The sequence below is a fragment of the Spea bombifrons genome, chromosome 9 (assembly GCF_027358695.1).
Source record: "Spea bombifrons isolate aSpeBom1 chromosome 9, aSpeBom1.2.pri, whole genome shotgun sequence".
NCBI lineage: Eukaryota > Metazoa > Chordata > Amphibia > Anura > Pelobatidae > Spea > Spea bombifrons.
In genome coordinates, this window is record NC_071095.1 from 30,813,052 (window position 1) to 30,832,360 (window position 19,309).

The 19,309-nt window shown below is 39.9% G+C and overlaps 1 protein-coding gene across 1 annotated transcript in view; it reads left to right on the forward strand.

Annotated features, from left to right (window-relative positions):
* Window positions 1–19,159, forward strand: part of CCDC9B (coiled-coil domain containing 9B) — a 34,352-nt gene extending 15,193 nt beyond the window's left edge. Inside the window, exons 7-13 of the mRNA XM_053475521.1 lie at window positions 3,147–3,221; window positions 3,502–3,677; window positions 5,145–5,188; window positions 9,152–9,257; window positions 14,595–14,652; window positions 14,831–15,274; window positions 19,104–19,159. Coding sequence (XP_053331496.1) covers window positions 3,147–3,221; window positions 3,502–3,677; window positions 5,145–5,188; window positions 9,152–9,257; window positions 14,595–14,652; window positions 14,831–15,274; window positions 19,104–19,118 — 918 coding nt within the window. The 3' untranslated portion in view covers window positions 19,119–19,159. The remainder of the gene's footprint in view (window positions 1–3,146; window positions 3,222–3,501; window positions 3,678–5,144; window positions 5,189–9,151; window positions 9,258–14,594; window positions 14,653–14,830; window positions 15,275–19,103) is intronic.
* The last annotated feature ends 150 nt before the right edge of the window (window positions 19,160–19,309 follow it).

Consider the following 19,309-nt stretch of genomic DNA (forward strand, 5'->3'; position numbering starts at 1 on the left):
CTGCTGAGATGGACCAAACATCTTTGCTCAGCCATTAGTGCCATCTGCCACTGGCGCCCTTTGCCCAACCCTGAACGATGCAAATAAATCTTGTATATCTGAAGAGCTGTTTGTTAATATCATTTTGCCTGCTGTTGTAATGGCTCATAACAAATTGAGCATTCCAAAACTGCTAGTATATTGTATCAGTTCAGATGTTTTTCTCAAGAAATTGACCAAGGTATTCCCTTCCTTTCCACATGCGTAAGGGAATATTGTACATTAATGGAAATTTTAACTAGGTTTAATATTGAAGTATAAAAAAAATTGTTAAAGTATATTAGCAAATTCATTGACCGTTCCGAAGTGTTATATTATTCAGTTATTCGTATAATTCTCCTTCATCTTCCTGCTAATTAGTGTATTTTTGACTTCTGTACGACTCCCACCTTGATCAAAACAACCCCTGCAGGGACGTAGGTGGAGGAATGCCTGAATCTTGTTTTTAGAGCAAAAAAAAAAAAAGCTAACTTTTGCACATCTGTCATCAAACGCAATAATGTGTCTTTTAAACGATGTTTTTAGGGCTCTCAGAAACGTCAACATAAATTATTAGAGCCCTTAAAGGTAAAGTTACATGTGTGGCCGCAGATGTCTTTTGAAAGGGTAGGAAAAACTTTCCCCTGGCCAAAGGGTGATGCTTGGGAAGAATAAGATGGAACAAGAATACTAGATAATACAACGCTGTTTTCCAGTGTTGGCAAGTCAATGCATTTCTGAGAATGCCCTGAAGATGGTGGCAAACCGCTATGAATTCCTTCCTAATCTTCCGTCACTATGAATTTCGAGCTAATGTGACTGATCAGACTGTTCCTCCTTATTTGAATTTATTTTGCATTTGAAAAGAGAGTTTTGATTATTGGGTTTGCGAAGGTGGATTTCATGTGTTGTCAATGTACGTAGCAACCATTACTTAATAAATGATATAATTTTTTCTCTTATACTTATTTATATCATATTATTTATCTCTAGATTGTAAACTCATTTTTCTGTATGTCCTCTTGTTATGTTTTATACCACTTGTTAAATCCTGCCTACCTATTGTACAGCACTACTGATGATGCTATATAAAACAATAAATAATAATAATCATATATCACTGTCCCATTTTAGATAGTTCAAACAGAACGTTGGAGGAAACATTGCAATTTCTAGAAGACATAAGCCTCTTGCCTTTTTGCCTCTTGCGCCAAGAAATTATGCAGCGCTCACAATACATATATTCACAGGGTATGACATAACTAGGCTCGACAAAGACAAACCAGTACATTAGGTAAAGAGGGCCCTGCTCCCAGGCTTAGACACTAGAGGATAGAGTTAAAAATGTTGTTCAAGCCTTTTTTTTTTCTCCGGTAAATGTTGGATTGGAGAATTTGTTAGGGCCGCGCTGCTTCCTTTTATGGTTCGGAACTGTAGACAAAAAGAATGCTATGTCAGTTGGCAAGAGCGCCGCACAATAACTCCGAACAAGAGGATTTAACTAGTACACAGAGCTCTGAAACGCAAGGTCGGCAGAAAACGTACCAACCTGTCTGAATAAACATCAAATACAGACAGTATAGAAAATTACCATATCATTACACAGTAGAAATGCGGGGTACAATTATTTTCAAAAGCCTGCTTTGAAAAGTCCTGCTTTTTTGGCATGTGCTGCATATCGCTTATAGAAATATCTAGAATCGCCAGGATTTCCTCGATTTAGTAATACTCTCGATTAGCAATACTCTCGATGTGTATTACGTAGAGACCTTTTCATTGTAGATTAAACATTTTAATCAAGTTCTAGATCCCAATAGCTGTATTGAGTTTTAAATATATATTCACATGTATGACTATGCTTGTTAGAACCATCTGTGGCCACAATGTCTCCAATTAGTCAAGTAGGAATGTGTAGTCTCTATTTTATCAGATCATTTGAGACCTTAAAAACTTGTGTGATTCCTCTTGTGGAGCCACCTACTGTGGCAAGCACATGTTGAGTACAGAGGGGATGGGATCCTTGAATAGTGTCTTGAGGAGCAGTAATTGAGGCGTTTCAGAATGACACTTTGTTGTTGTTTAAGCAGTTCTTTGGTGTATCTTTACAAGTGGATGTCCAACTTGTCGTGAACAATCTAATAGGTCTATTTGGGATGAGGAAGGGACACACCTGCTTTTGATGTGGTGCGTTTCATATCCACTAAGTACCACCGTTTCTTACAAGTGTGCAATAAAGAATGGCAAGCGAGGATTCCCCTTGAGTATGGATACAGTCTGTAACAGATGGGTTAAACCTAACATCCTGCATACTGTGATTTGCGTGTTTTATGCGGTAGGGTGATAACCGCCTTGACGCTCATCAGTGTGCATGCGTCAGGATCGTTGGATTCAAGCTTACTGTGCTCAGGGTGAGCACCGCTGCATTGAATGGGATGCAAATATCTGAATTTCTGAAAGGAGGACCTACCTCTCCTGGAAAAAATTAAAATATCTTGTTTATGTTGGTACACTAAATGAGAGAGGGAAAACCCGGCTGAATGAAGGCACAAGGGAAATGTACAAAATGCTTGTCATCTAATGTTAAAAGGAGCTAGGCCACCTACTTTGCTGAAATTAACACATTTATAACTAAATACAGCATTAGAATCATCAGCTCTGGTGCTGTTTAATGTGGAAAACTTTTCCCAGAAATAATTTAAGCATTTGTAGTTTTTGCCAGGAACATTTAATTGTCACGTGACATAAGATCAGGCGCAGTCTGTTTCCATAGAAACATATAAAGCTTTGGGTTCTGTGATTAAGCCATCTGCATGGAATGACAGATCTGCTTTGTTTGTTTAACATATTAGACAAGTGGGACAGCACCTTTTAATGATCATGCTATATCAATCAATCAGTTCATCTTTCTCTATGTATTTAAAGTTAGCGTTTTCTTTTTTTGTGATTATTTTGATAACCGGCACAATACTAAGTCTAATGAGCAGGGTCTAATGATCAGGGTCCTTCGGACGTTGTGTCTGTTTATATTTCTTGTTTGTAGAACCCATTGTACAAAGCAGCAGAATTTGTTGATGCCACAAATAATGTGTCCAAATTACCCACAAATACCGCTTTGCTTGTTTTTCCAGGAAAAAGGAAAGAAAAAAGCAGCAACCCAGAGATCTAGACTAGAGAAGGCATGTAACAGGGATGAAAATAAAATGGTAAGAACTGAATTTCAGCACTTTGATTTCAGACTGTGTATATAAAAATAAGTATCAGAAAAAAATCTTTTTGATTAGCCTTTTAGGGTGCTGTTCAATCACTAAAGGGATATACAACACCCTATGCTATACTTTCAACAAAGAATCAATATTTGTGACACTTTTGGCTCCTTGAAGGAGAATACTGAGTACTGAAGCTGAATTTTGATAGCATGTGGGGGGCATGGTTGCACTTCTGTCAATTCCTTACTTCTTCCTATTGTTTTTTCCCCATTAATAGATGAATGAGGAGTGTCCAAAGAATTACTCAAACCTGAGCATGGCTGCAAATCAGAATTCTGAGTACCAACAGTGGAAGAAGGAGAGAGAGCAGATTGACTTTGATAGGGTTGCAAGGCAGAGGAATTCGAGAGGAGAGTGGCGACGTGCATGGGACATCGATAAGAAAGAGCATATGTAAGGATCATAAAACAATGCGTGTTATCTAGGTTTGAACCTTAAAGGGACAGTATAATGTCCATAATTATATTTTTACATAGCCAATTTACATATATTTGTTTCTAGTTTGTTATAAGTTATATCTTCTATTGGGCTGTTTTGCATTAATCCTTTTGAACAAAAAGGATCACAGTTCATCAGGAGCCATCAGGCCCTGGGCTGACACCCAGCAAGGGTGCAGTTACCTTTAAATAACCGCAGACCAGACCTTCCTGGAACCTCGTATTGCTGATCACTGTGTGATCAGCTTCAATGGGGATGAACGTGTTCCCCAAAGTGTTTTCCCTCCTCCAAAAAACTGATTTTTTTTAAATGGTAAAATGGCAGTAAAAGTATGGCTGCTTGCCCAGGGTGCAAGCTGCTATTAAAAAAGGCTCTAAGCAAGGTGAGGGAGTGAAAGAATAAGGGAGGGAGTTGGTATGTGTTTGTATGTTAGTGGGCATGTGTATGTGTCTATGATTATACAGTATATATGTTAGTGTGTGTTTGCATGAGTAAGTGTGGATTAGTGGCTGATGAAGCCACTAGGCTTTACCTGCCCCCTCCCCCTGGCCTAGAAGGTGCCAGGCCTCCCCTAGCCATAAGTGCCCGTATTCAAGCCGATACTACTATGGAATGAGTAGGTTTTACAATTGTGTAAAAAATAAATTGCCCCGTCTGGTTTTTCTGCATTGATTATTTTTGGCAATGAGAGTTATTAGATCTTTAACAAAAACCTTGTATTAAATAAAAGGCGTATTGAGTGAAGAACTACATATTTTCGATACATATGTCATTTATTTAAGACTTTTATGCAACATCCAATGCTCTTTTATGAAAAAAGCAGTTGTCCCCTTAGACTCAAACCCAGTTATGCCACCTTTACCAACATTAACTGTCATCAAACGTTTCATGCTGTCACTGATTTATCACTCATCGCTGTGGAGGGACCTTTATTGAGGATCCTAGACCAAAAGGCATCCTATGTAAGAAAGCAATAATTTTTGTTTTTACTGACTTATGAATTTACATAATTTGGAAAAAAATGACATTCATTCAAGAACTCTGCCTATAACTCGCATATGCATTACTACACACTCACACGTACACACTCACATTCTATTTCACACAAACATACAGATTCATGCTAAAACACCATGACGCATACGGATACATGCTCACATGCTTACACATATACCTTCATGCTCACACATTCACTCTCACACATACTGACTCACTCTCTCATTCCTGGACATTTGTATTTCTAAATATTACTACAGCCTACAAAATGGTTTAACACAAAATGGTTTAATCAATGAAAATATTCAATAATGCTAAAAATCAGACAGGGACACGTACATTTTCATATAACTGTAGATTTGTATGCAACGCATTTTGTTTAACCTGTTTGGACTGTGTTTAATACCCTTTGTTTAATTCTGTCAGGTTTGAAGATGATGCAATCCCAGATAGATTGTCTGGCTGGATAGGTGAGCATCATAAGAAACCATCTAGGAAATGCTAAACTGACGGATTTATTGGATAACAACATTTCACCACAGCCTGTGCCCAACCAATACTGTCTGAAAGATATTACTATGGCTGTCAAAAATGATACACGCATTGCTTCTTCGGGTCCCCATCAAGGCAAGGTCTATTATACCAACTAGAGTGTTCCCCATACAAATTGGAGTAAGACAAAGGCCCCTTTATGTTTCAAGATGGCCTTGTATCCCATCAATGTATGCAGTCATTGTATATGATGTATTGTGGGTGGGAGCAGTTCAGTATAGGTTTTCCAAAAGGAGAAAGCATCCTCTGTTCTTGATGGGAAAGCATGTCTTACCTCAGGTGACAACTTGATTATCTCTGAGTTTGGGATATTGTGGAACTTGTTTGTCTGTTGTTTATACACTTCCTGCATTGGCCCAGACTATTTAGGATTTGTTCTGAAATGTTAACAAGTTGTCAGTGTAGTCAACCTTGTGGCATGATGTTCCAAGTTACTGGAGAAAAGACTGCCAGGTGATTTATGTTCTACACGATAACTTCTAATAAGTAAGATAATATGTATTTTGTTAAAGTAGTAAGTTAAGCAAATAGTAGTGTTTGTAGAAAAAAATGCAAATCACTCACTATGCTAATGTTTTTTTTGTTACTAACATATTTAAATAAAACAGCATGTTTGTCTTATTAACAAGTGTACTTGTCCTTTTGTCCTTGACCTTTTATGTAACGCCTAAAGTTTTAATTCCCGTGCTAACATTTCACATTTGCCTTGTCTGAGTGTTCCACCGCTTCTAGAATAGCTGAATAAATATACAATTTATTCATCATGCTGTTCTTGGGATATCAGCCGCCTTAATATTTATCTTTTTCTGCAGTCTGTTGCAGTTTAATGCAATTTAGACAAAACCTTCGAGGGAGGATCAAAATAACAAAACATAAAATGGCCCCAGACTGGCCATCCGGCACACCACCAGGAAAATGGTCAGTAAATCAGGCCGACTGGGCCCCGTAGTCACCTGATCTGATGCCCTAGTACGCTAACATGCAGCCTCGCAACCGTTGGCTGCACTAACATCATCAGGCAGCTGCTGGCCTTAAAGTGCCAGGGCCACCCCATCGTTGCCAGTCCAGCACAGTACACCCCTCATTAATGCTGGTTTGAAATTAGTTAGACAGATGGTGCTGTGACTTGTAGTAGTCAATTCCTATTTAAGAGACAGTCCACCTAGAGCAGCCAAATGGCTTCTGTTTTGTTTTGTTTTTTTAACCTCTCCCTAACAGACGGAAAAGGGACTTCTACCTGACTCCAGCAGTCTCCACAGTGATAAAGACACTGGCTATAACTGTCTCCCTCCAACTCAATACACAGTCTGTGGCAAGGAGCTTGCTTATGCTGTAACAGCACTGAACATAAACGCTATATGGACAAAAGTAGTGGGACACCATTACACCCTTTACAGCTATAACCACTTACATTCTTCTGGGAAGGCTTTCCACTGGAGTTTGGTGTGTTTCTGTGGGAATTTCTGCCCATTCATCCAGTAAAGCAATTGGGAGGTCAGACTCATCAAGGTTTGCCGTTATTGGCCCTGGGCTTACCTGATTACTCTGCTACCTAGTGATTTTGTTATGCATTGCCCTACTTGTGTACTGTACTTGGCTTGTCTGACTACCTGTGCTGTGTGCCAACTTCTGGCTTGTGTGACTACCCATTTACTATAGCATACCCAGCTAAGTCTGACCATCTATTCTACACTTACCCATGTTGTTCTGTATCCTCATCTGTAATTTTAGCCTGCAGATTACCTATGCAGGTTTCTAGATCTGTCTGTACATTGCCTATTACATTCAGTACCAAGCTACACCTGTGCCTCTTCACTGTTGGGGGTACCTGTACAGTGATCTCGGGGGCCACACTCCTTTCTAGGTTACTCAGGGCTGAAGAACTCAGCTCATTCGGATGTGACAATGAGTATTTGCCGATTTCTTGCAAAGGTGTTTAGACTAAGGTATTAGCTGTGCATCAGCATAAATGGTAAAGACCCCATACAATCCCTATGCTTATTAGGGGACCCTTTCCAGCTGTGGACATAATAGGACCATTTGGACAGTGAAACTACAGTTGTAGATTTCATTATGTGGTATCCAGAGGCTGCTGTCCTTTCTACTGTTACACATGAGGCCATAGTGGATGCCCTCCTTACCATATTCTCTTGATTAGGGTTTTAGGGTTGGGAGAGCACCATGCATGTCCTAGCAAAGGGTATTTTTGAGTATTTGGTATATGAATGCCTTTAAATCCTACTGGAAGCATGATGAGGCCATAGCCACCGTGTGCACCACATCCAGTAAGTATGGGGAGCATACCTCTTAGCTGAGACCCAAGTAAACTGACAAGCCCGAATCACTGCACTAATCCAATAATGAAGGAATCTTTTTCATCACGCATCTAGTCCAACAGGTAGAGATTCCAGCCAACCTGCCCCTCAACAAACTACTTATAGGGTTCCTGAGGGGGTACATGCTCATATCAAGAAATATCTCTTTCAAATGCTAAACATAGGAGTCGTTGAGGCCCTTGGACTTTGCTTGTTCTCCTGGTAACTAAAAAGGATGGTACCACCTATTTATGTGTGGAATACAGATGGCTTAATGATAAGGCTGTTACTTGATGTCTACCCTAGGTCAACTACGAATGGCTGAAGTGACGTACCAGGGCCACTGGTGGGTCAAAGACCGTAACCAGCTAAATCTGTTAACTCACTGAAACAAAATAAGTGCTAGATTTCTTATGAACCGGCAGCTGCTACCAAAAGTTTGTGCCCTGATATAACCAGATCGCTAAGTACTTTACTTACTGGACTCTGGAGCAATAAAAATGTGTTCTCTGGAGTGATTAATCACACTTCACTATCTGGAAGTCTGATGGATGAATCTGGGTTTGCTTCCAACTTTGCGGCACCAGTTTAGGGAAGGGCTTTTCCTGTTCCAGCATGACTGTGCCCCTGTGCACAAAGCAAAAAACATAAAGACATGGTTTCACACGTTTGGTGTGGAGGAACCTGAGTGGCCTGTGTAGAACCCTGAGCTCAACCTCATCTAACATCTTTGGGATTAATTGGAAAGCTGATTGCATGTTCATTTGGCTGAATGGCCAAAAAATCCCACACCTTCATCAGCAGAGTGGAGCATGTTATATGTCCATGGTTTTGGAATGGGGCATCCTACAAGCTCATATAGATGTGATGGTCAGATGTCCACATACTTTTGGTCATTTAGTGTACATAGGGTGTTTCCCTTCTCTACTCTTTCACAAATAGCTTCCATAAACAGATACCTTCAAATTGAATATTGTCACTGTAAAACAGAAAAGGCCTTATTATATGATTACATCATTTTTCTGTCTACACATACTTTGGATGGTGGCCACTTTTTGAACAGAGGAAAGGCTAACAATCTCAACACTGTCACACTGATGAATCACTCAATGTGCTACATAACTTTTAGTCTTTGTTAACTTTATATCCCATTGCATTGACACACACAAAATACACAGAGACCTCAATGAAGCACCAAGAGGTTGGATGGAGTATATAACCTGTACCTGCCCAGAGACAGCCTTGTACGCGCAGACATTCTCCAGATTAAATGAACCACCAAATTAATGAATGACAAGCACGTCTTCAGGTAATAAATATCAGTTATCAACATGCTGTAGTTGATGCAGGGCCTTAACATCCATGGTGCAAGAGGGGCAGTTCCTCCAGTCACCCAGACACCAAAATCTTTAGTTAAGGGTCTTGGTAAATGGGTAGCGTGGCTCAGCTGCACGGCTAAAATGTTATTTAAAATTAAATACTGATTGTAAATTAGGGGCAGTTGATGAAATCTAAAATAATGTCCAGATATTTTGTATTAATTTTCATTTAAATTTAAATTTTTAGGTACTGAAAAACAAATGTCGGCACAGACTGAGAATGTAACAAAAACATTACCAACCATAAGCAGTAAAGCTAAAGGCAAAGATCGACTCACTGGCAGAGCACAAAGGTAAGTAAATGGTGAAACCCGGAGAGCGAAAAAATCATGTAAGTTTTTTGTTTGCCACAAGGAATAACAACAACACTCTGTTAGAAGCATCAATATTTAGTAAAAAAAAAAAAGAACAGTGGGACTGTGCCTTTAAAACTGACCATGGGTATGTTTAAATCCCTAGCCTTTACCTCCGTTCTTTCTTATTAAGCTTGTTAGAACAGGCCTTTTTCTCCTTCTGTACCAATATGACTTAAAGTATTACACCATGTGTTACACCCAGTGTATTACACCATGTCATGATTTATTCAACAAAAATAAAGTCAAAAGGGAGAAGCCATGTGTAAAAAGTTTGGAGGAATTTTGGCCCACTTTTCTTTACAACGTTGCTTCAGAGGTTGCTTAATAAGGTGTGGCAGGCAGTAGTGCTTTCCTATCAGTAAAACTGGCACTAAATTAGACAATGGAGGCAGTGATAAGCTGCAGCCTAGAAGTTGCAGAATCTTAACAAGTGAACTGATTTACAACGTGGGGCAGTCCCTTTTACTGTTAATAAGCAGCGTGCTTCTTGGTGTACACAGAGCTGTTAGGCTAACAATAGAACACTTTCCAGGTGCCGTGTGAGCTCTCTCTGTTCCCCTGGGATTGGCTGAACAAAACAAACCAGCAATATTTTGTTCATCTCAGTTCGAGGAGAGAATTATGACTCAATTTCCATTTGTTTTTTAAAGGGTTGGTGAAAAGTTTATGACACTGACCAATAAATGTCTATCTAGGTGTAATAAAATTACATTAAAATGCAAAGAGATATTGTTAATTTATCTTATTAAAGGGACACTCCAGCCATGATATGCAAATGATTGATATTGATATGATAGGAAAACAGGGTGTCCTAAAGAACCACACCACCATTCACGACACACCAGTCAGAGAACACTTTATTGGGACTGAACATGGTTTATATAACCAGTTTAGCAAGGGAAAGGGAGTTGACTTAGACAGGAAATAGGAAAGGATTAACATAAAACCATATTAATCTTCTCACACATTCAACAATGGTGAATACACTGCATATAGAGATTGGGAAGCAACACTTAAATGTACACCAGACAGTGAGTCATTCTCAATACACATACAAGATGAAAACACAAAGGTTTACAATTTAACCCCTGCGTGTTAATATAAATTTGCAGTCCCAATAATTTTCCTGAAATACGTGTCCAGCATCAATTTTGGCAGGCAAGTGCACTGCACCCTGACACTCACTTTCCAAGGGCACACTCCATGCCCCACACTCCCCAAGGGGACGTGAGGAAGAACATTGCAGGTTGACATGGCAGGGTTGGTAGAGACAATACAGGTGCTGGTGAGAGAGTGTTAAAATAAAGTCAGAAAGTATTTGACGTTGGAGTGAATTTGTATGTTAATGTGTATGGTGTTGTAAAGTGTCTGTGGGTGTTAGAGTGAGTTCGCATGTTAGTATGTTTTAGTTTGTGTGTAAGTGTGTGTACTACTTGCCAGGGGTGGGGGTGGGGTGCCAAAGAAATCCTGCATCCTGGCACCAATAACCCTAGGTTACTGTTTTTAATTATGAAACTTAACGCATTCTGACTATACTTACCTTATGGTATATTGTATATTTACATTTGACACTTTCTTGGATGTGCCTACCCCACAAAATATTTGATCTGGTTACAATAGAGATCATTGAGATCTATGCAGATCACAAATTCATATTCAATCATAATATGTTTAAATAACGATAAAGGGAAAAGGTGAAAAGTGTAAAAGTAGCTGCCAAACAACTTCTACCCCTTCCTCTAGAAACATAAATGTTTAAAAGTATTAGTTTGGGAGCATGAAGGGGCTAAAATTTTACTAAATGCTACAGATCATTTTGTAGAATCATGAAAAGCGGTAGACGGTGGACATATTGGTGGTTGTGGCCTCATTCTACAACTAGAGGGCATACTTTATTGCGTTTTCATACCATTTAACTATTTCTGAGTATTATAGTGGCAAGTGCTTGAGAAGTCCACTTTTTAAAATGTCAAATCTACGCATATAAAGTGCTCATGAATAGGCATGCTACAGGAAGAAAAGGTTCCTAGGTACAGTGCATACATACAGGACAGCACAGAAGATGGGTGAGACTTGAACTGACAAAGGCCCTATTACTTGGACTAACTAGTTAGCGGACTATTAATCAGATGAAGCATTTATGTGCCATACAGTCAGTGATGTATCTCCCCAACCAGCCCATTTATACAATGGAGGCTGCCTCTATAGACTGCATTAAAAGGTGCCGTGTGCCCTTAAAACACTAACCACCGAATTATGACATCATCTCCTGGTGCTTTGTAGGGGATGGCTGGTGGCGCTACCCTAGGCCTGACCTAGCGCAGCACCAAAGGTAAACACTGCATAAAGTGCTACCACTTTTCTGTCCATCTGTGTCAAACATCAAAACATAGATTTTAATGTTAGACAAGAACCATTTAGCCTATCCAGGTTACCTGTTTTTCCTGCTTTATTTTGGCCTTGGGTCATATGCCTATCCCATGGATGTGTATTAACCCATCACATCTGCTGGAAGGCTATTCCATTAATCTACCACCTTCCGGGTTAAAGTCAAGCTTCCTTACATCACCCTTATTTTTATATACCACCAGCAGATTCCATGGTGCTGTTACAAATGGGAATAGTGAAAAAAAGGACAATTTATAATGACAATAACATTTACACACATTAAGTTTATCTTGCTGATGAGCAATGTCACATTCCCTGAATTCACGATCATATGTGGGTGTATGTGAGTTTGTAAACGTCTCTGAATAGCTAGGTTTTTAGTAAACTTTTAAAATTTACTTTCTCTAGAATATCTATTTCTTTCTAGAGATGGTGGTCACCAGAACTGTACACAATACTCTAGGTGAGATCTGTAAAGTGACAAAACCACTTCCCTTTATCTGTATAGCACAGCACACTGCTTGCTCTTCCTGCGCTTTGTTGCATCGCCTGCTACCTTTAAGTCCTTTAGAAATAATTAATTAGTCCTCTTACAAGCTGACAGCACAACACACCTAATGCTATATCTTGCCTTTGGATTTTTATATCCCAAGTGTATTATTTTACATCTGTCAATAATGAACTGCAGCTGCTACAGTCTCAACCATTCTTCTAATTTACTTAAATCATTAGCCACTTATTTCACCAGGGATATCTACAATCTTGCAGACATAAACTACATACTTTACCCTTAAGACTTTTTGTAATATAACTAATAAAAATAATTAAAATAACGTGTCCTAGTACTGATCCATGATGTACTTTATTAGCAAGAAGATTTTCCTCTGAATATTTACAATTTACTACAACCTTTCTTATTCTTCCACCCAGCCATTGCTGTATCCACGCAACTATTTCAACACCAAATGTCTTACTGAAATCAAGATAGCTTGTTTCTTCATCTCACTTTAGATTTCGCAAGATATTTAATCCCTTTTTAATTTGTTTTCCTTTCACTTCTCCACTAATTTTAACTGTTTTTTTTTTAATTGGATATTTGAAGTAAACAGCAGTGCACTTTTGTAATAATTGTGATGGTAGTATTCCTCATGTAAGAAACAAGCAAAATATTGATCCACTCCCTCGTCATATCCTATTGTAATTCCCTACTAACTGGTCTCCCCTTCTCTTGCCTTTCACAGCCCCACTGCATCAATCTCTCCATTGGCTTCCCAAACCCTCCAGAATCAAATTCAAACTTCTTACCCTGACCTACAGAGCTTTTACAACTCTTCACCCCTCTACATCTCTACCCTCTTATCCAAATAGACCCCTAAGCACCCCCTTTGTTCCTCTCAAGACTTGCATCTTTCTTCTGCCGTCATTACCTTTCTTCTGCCTTCTTCTACCGTCATTCCGTATTCAGGATTTCACCCGTGCTCTACTCCTACTCTGGAATTCACTCCATTCCATTAGGCTTAGACTCTTTTATGCCAATTGCAAAATCTGTCTGAAAGCCCACCTTTTCTCCATTGTGGTTTGGTGCATTTAATACTGCATTTGCTTCCTTAAGCCTAGCTTTGTATAAATACCTTTCCTAATTCTGATTGACCTTAGAGATCCAAAATGCTATCTTCTCCTTTAATATTTATGCCACTTCTGCAGAGTACTACAGTGGCTTATTTTTACTTGTAACCTTACTGACAAGTTTAGTGCAATGTATTTCTGCCTTCAGGAAAACTCGCGTTTCTCCTGGACTTCATCTAAAAATGTCTAGCTCATCAAAGATTCACCAAAACATGTTTCCATTTTATAAAAATGGAAAATCCTAAACCATAGTTGGAGACTGAAAAGATATAAAAGGATTGTTCTCATAAACAGTTACCAAGCTTGATATTTAAGACTTTTTTGCCTGTATACTTATTTGACTATGGCAGTCTACATCCAAGTTGATGAACATCAACTACCTACCATATTTATGGGTTGTTCTATTATTATTATTTCTAGTTGTAGTGGCGGTAACAGTATTATTTATTTATGCAGCATAATCAGATTCTGCAGCACTGTACGCTGAGTAAACTGGCCAAAAATAATGGATCACAGCAATTTGGAATTAAAGAGACAAAAGTTTAGGATGGCCCTGCTCAATGGAGCTTACAGTCTAGGAAGCGGGCTGTATTATATGAGCTGCACAACGGTATCCCAGTGCAAACATTGTTTAAATAAAAGTTAATCTATACATACGTAAAGACTGACTGAGAGTGATACCATATGGTGGGAGACATCCGGCAACTGGAGCCATACTAAGAAAGTTGAGGCAGTGGGAGGAGTGGGGTTAATTGGTCAGTTTATCGACTTTATGGGAGAAATAGGTCTTACAGGGTTTTAGGAACCCTTGCTCTCTGTGTCCCTGTTTTTAAAGTATAGAATATCGGTAAATTACAAATAAAGGGAGCGATTTTACGTCATTCCAAGAGATAAATGCTTGGATTCTATTTGGCTTGTAAAAGAGCTGATATTAACCATTGTGGATGTTGTCCCTCCCCAGGGTGCACACTTAATGGCGCAGTAATGATTTCATATTTTTCCAGACATCAGTGAGGTGTAAAGTGTTATTGGGGATCTGGATAGAACACCTTTGGATTCTATATGGTACATGACAAGTTGAGATGCCATCAAGCCGAATGGGAAAATATAAGTGGCTCGGCAGAGAATGGATATATTGGGAGTTATAGTTGACATATACAGAAGGACTTTACCTTTATGGTAATACCGTTATCTTGTAAGCTCTTGGATAACGTTGGTTTATTTATTTTACAGCTGTTTTTTGTTTGTTTTTATTTTTAGGTGGGATAACATGGAGGGAAATGTATTTTCCAGTGTGCTAGAAGAATTTTCTATGCAGGTTAGTATCTATAATAGAAAAATATAATAATATAGAGAATACTTTGTATGTGGTTTAGTAAATAATGTCCTTATTAAAAGTTCATCAAAACGCAGGTTTGGAAACAGACCGACTTTACCAACTTTATTTAAAAAAACGTTTAAATTATTATTATTTGTTTTTATTTTATTTTTTTTAGAAAGGTCGAGATTTTCATGAAGCCCCTCAACGTTTGAAAGTGCGTGTAATGGAAGGAAAATGTCCTACCATTGAGAATTCCGAACCTTCAAAACAAAAGAGATCACTGGAAAATAAACAAAAGACAGAAAATGGTTCTCTGAAGCTCGAAAGTGCTGTTTTAGGTGCTTGCCACGACACTTGTTCACAGGAGAAGAAATTATCTGGAGATTTAGCGGGAGGAATGGGTCTTGAAGACAAATGCGAGAAACAATTGCAAGACAAGCAAGTGGAAGAGTTCTTCCCAGATTTAGCCCAAGTGGATAGTGATACAACAGACTATTTATCCGTGCTAAACAGTGAAAGACAACCAGTGAGCCTTGGACAACTAAAACCTGAGCGGCCATTACTGGTTAGAGAAGACTCAGCTCAACAATGCGGTGACAAACAATGTGCCAAACCACAGGTGAGTTATAAAGTCTGCATAACCATTTATCTCAAATGTGTGTGTCCAAAGGCTTTGGGATAAATTATTCCAATTATATCATTATGATCAGTGTACTAAAATGATGTTTTTCATATAAATGAAAGCAGTAAGAAAATCCATAATAACATGATGCACATTAGTTTGTAAACTACCACCTTCATATTCCCCACAACAACTGAAGCCCAAGCAAACCTGCATGCTTTGCTAAAAGGTATACAGACTGGACCAAGAGATCTGTTATTGTTTTCTGTATTGTTATTATCATGTTCCTATTTCTGTACCAGAATTGCCCATTACCCTTTCCTGCCCAGACGCAGCAGCCTCTTATTGTAACAAAAAAAAATACACTTGCTTCATCCCTCGACAGCATAGCTCCAATTACTACATGTTACCACCGACAATTTAAACGCCAACCACAGCATACCAAAACCACACGGTTTCTTCAGAAGTGCTGCCGCACAGCTGAGCACTACTTTAGAAAATCCAAATCCAGCGAAGACTTTTCTCACTATAAATTCATGCTTCGCACCTACAACTCTGCCCTCTCTCTCGCCAAACAGCTCTACTTCTCCACTCTCATATCCTCCCTTTCTTCCAACCCGTGATTTTTACACAACTATTTTTTTTCAACAAATTACATATTGAATCATATCTGTCAACTTTTTCAACTTACTTTATCTTCAACAATGCAGCATTCAGGATAGGAAAAAGTCACATGTCACAGCCATTGATGGTGTGGTTCTGCAAATATAAAGGACAACCATTAATCAACATTGTTTATTAAGCATCCCTCCCTTCAATAAAAAAAATCATGATTTAGAAACAACTATTTTTTTTTTCAATATGCTTACTACCCCCCTTTCTTACTTTTTATCTCCCTTTCCCCCCTTCTCACACAATCTACCCCCGCTCTCCCCTCTTCTCACACTATCTACCCCTCTCCCTCCCTATTTCTTCATGGATGTCACAACGCTACCTGAAACTTACTCTTTCTTAAACTGAACTCATTATCTTCCCTCCTTCCATCTCCACTCCACTACCTGAATTCTCTATCACCATTAACAACACGACTATCTCTCCTTTCCGTCATCCCTCACATTCAGTGCCTTGCCAGATGCTGCCGCTTGCACCTATAAAACATCTCTTGTATCTGCCCATTCCTCACCCGAGAATCCACAAAAACTCTGGTTCATTCACTTATCATTTCCCGACTCTCTCCTCTACAGTCTGTCCTAAATGCTGCTGCTAGGCTTATATTCCTTGCACGTCGCTCCTCTTCTGCTTCCCCACTCTGTGAAACCCTCCACTGGCTCCCAATTACCTTTATAATTAAATTTAAAATCCTGGTAACATATAAGGCCCTTCATAATACTGCTCCTCCCTACATTTCTGCCCTCATAAGCAAATACTCTCCTATTCGATCCCTACGTTCTTCCCATGGGTTAAGGCTCTCCTCCTCACTTATCACCTTTTCCTGTCTACAAGATATCACTCGGGCTGCCCCATATCTCTGGAATCTACTCCCAATGAACCTTCAGCATTCACCCTCCCAACATTCAAGAAACATCTCAAAACCCACTTCTTCAGAGAGCTGCTAGAACTTCCTTGTCATTGATACGACCACCACACTACCTCTCACCCTTTCTCTGTGCCTTATGTTTGTCATCCCATTCCCTCAAGATTGTAAGCTTGCGAGCAGAGCTCTCTCCATGTCAGTAACTGGGTCTATACAGGCGACTGTAATGACCCTGAGCGCCCAAAGATTGTGTTTAGGAGTTCAGGATGCAGAAGCGGAGCCACAGGACCTTGTGCAGGGCGACTGCACTCACCCGGGTGTTGAGCACCTAGGTTTGTGCAGTCCCTTACCAATGAATACAGGAACTAGCTAGGACTATAAAATAATTGGTGACTCCGTCACATCATATGGCCATAGTATGCTTAGCCCACCACTACGCCAAAGTACTATAATATTCGGTGGGTCCTAACGCTAAACCCTGCCTACTGACTAACTAAAGCTGAAACTGAATATTGAATCTATACACAGAACAGAGAAGGACATACCTATAGACTGCAGACTGAGACAAACAGAACAAACGGGTGGGGCGCACCTTATAAAGGAAACGGGAGCTGAAGCAAAGAGCAGAACCGGAATCAAGGAATCAGAAGCACAGAACAGAGCAAAAGGAAATACAGGAACGGATTGTAGCGAAAAAGGAAAAAACAGAGATATGCAGCTCTGCAGCCTGGATGGGGCATGACAACCCCCCCCCTCCGAATGAGCGGCCTGGACGCGAACAGAAACATCAACAGAATGAAGGCCCACTCTCTGATGGGAGTTCTGATTGAAAAAGACAACCCCGGAACCAGCAGCTTTAGAATTCTGGAATCTCTTCAAAAGGAGTCCTTCGGTGACCAGCACTACCACTTAGCAGATCAACTTCCTCCAGAACAGGAATCAGCATATCTGACCCGGAATGAGGAAGTCGCCTCTTGCGAACTCTCCTCCGAAACAGAAGTCAGCATACCTGAATGGAAATGAGGAAACCGTCTCTAGTGGATCCAGGTGTAGAAACAGGCATACGTCATAACAAGCATAAAGCCCACTTGGCAGGGCTCAAGGCAGGTAAGCCCACTTGGCAGGGCTCAAGCGCTGCTGACTACACTCTGCGAACCCCCGACGTGTTATGCCTGCGGCCATATGCACCCTGAATGCGCCTGATCTCGTAAGCTAAGCAGGGTCCTGTATTCATGTGTGCCTTTGCCCTCTATTCCCTGAATCATCTGAGGATTTAGGTTCCTCTCTCCTCTCCCCATGTCCCAGTTAAGGTGTCCTATCCTTGCTTAAAGGAGAAGCGTCCGAGGATCCCGGCTCCTCACTCCTTCCCTTGTGTTCCTTGTTCCCTGTCCTTTGTTGTGCCCTGTGTCATGTATGTCTTGTCTGGTTATGTTTCTTGCCTGGTCTCCCTATCCCTTGCTTGCTATGTTTCAGCTGTTACTCTGCTTAGCTTCCCTACTCCCAGCCTGCAGTATTCTGCACATGATTCTAGTGCTATGTCTCATGCCTGCTCCAGGGTGCCTGCAGGATATCACTTTGTTTTGTTCTGGACAACATCCGCTGCTATGTCAGGGCGCTAGTACGTGGCCGCACAACCCTAGGTGCTCAACACACGGGTGAGTGCAGTTGCTCTGCACCAGGTCCTGCAGCTCCGCTTCTGCATCCTGAACTCCTGAACACAATCTTTGGGCGCTCTGGGTCATTACAGTTGGCTTTATGGACCCAGTTACTGACACTCCACCTAATTTATCGGTTTGTCTTAGTCTGTCAAATCTCGTCTTTTCGTACCCCTTGAATATATGTATTGTATTAAGTGCTGTGTAAGCTGTTGGCGCTATATAAATAAAAGATAATAATAATTATGCAAATCTGCATAGAAACAATCAGTTTGGGTGGCAAAGTCAGCTAAGTAGATCAGCAGTATAGTGATAAATACTACCGGTTATGAGACGACATCTAATACACACATGCCAAAAATGGCTGTACTAAAACTCCCTAAAAGGATCTCACAAGGTCTCTTCAACCCAAAGCCCGTAGGAATCGATAGCCATACATGGAATTGAAATAAAAACCATGGGAATGGTTCAGATAGCCTTTGTTTATGTCTACGTTATGTGGGATGTACAACTAATTGTTCCAGAATTGTATTTGCACTATTCAGCAACATGTGAAAAGCAAAAATACTAAATTACATTTCATCAACAAACATCTGATAATTTTTGTGATATTCACATCTCTCATTTTCTGTTTCAGGTGGATTGTTATTAACAACCTATGCACCTTAAAGTATTGAAGTTTGCTCTTCTTTACCAACTTTTGCTTTGGAATATTGAAGAGAGAATGTAACCAAAGAGCAAAATGTACTTTTTTTGAGTGATGAAAATATTGTATTGTTCCTACCTGGATTTAATCTAAAGCGTGTTGCTTTGAATTCAATTTCTCCCTAAGGAATTTAGTGT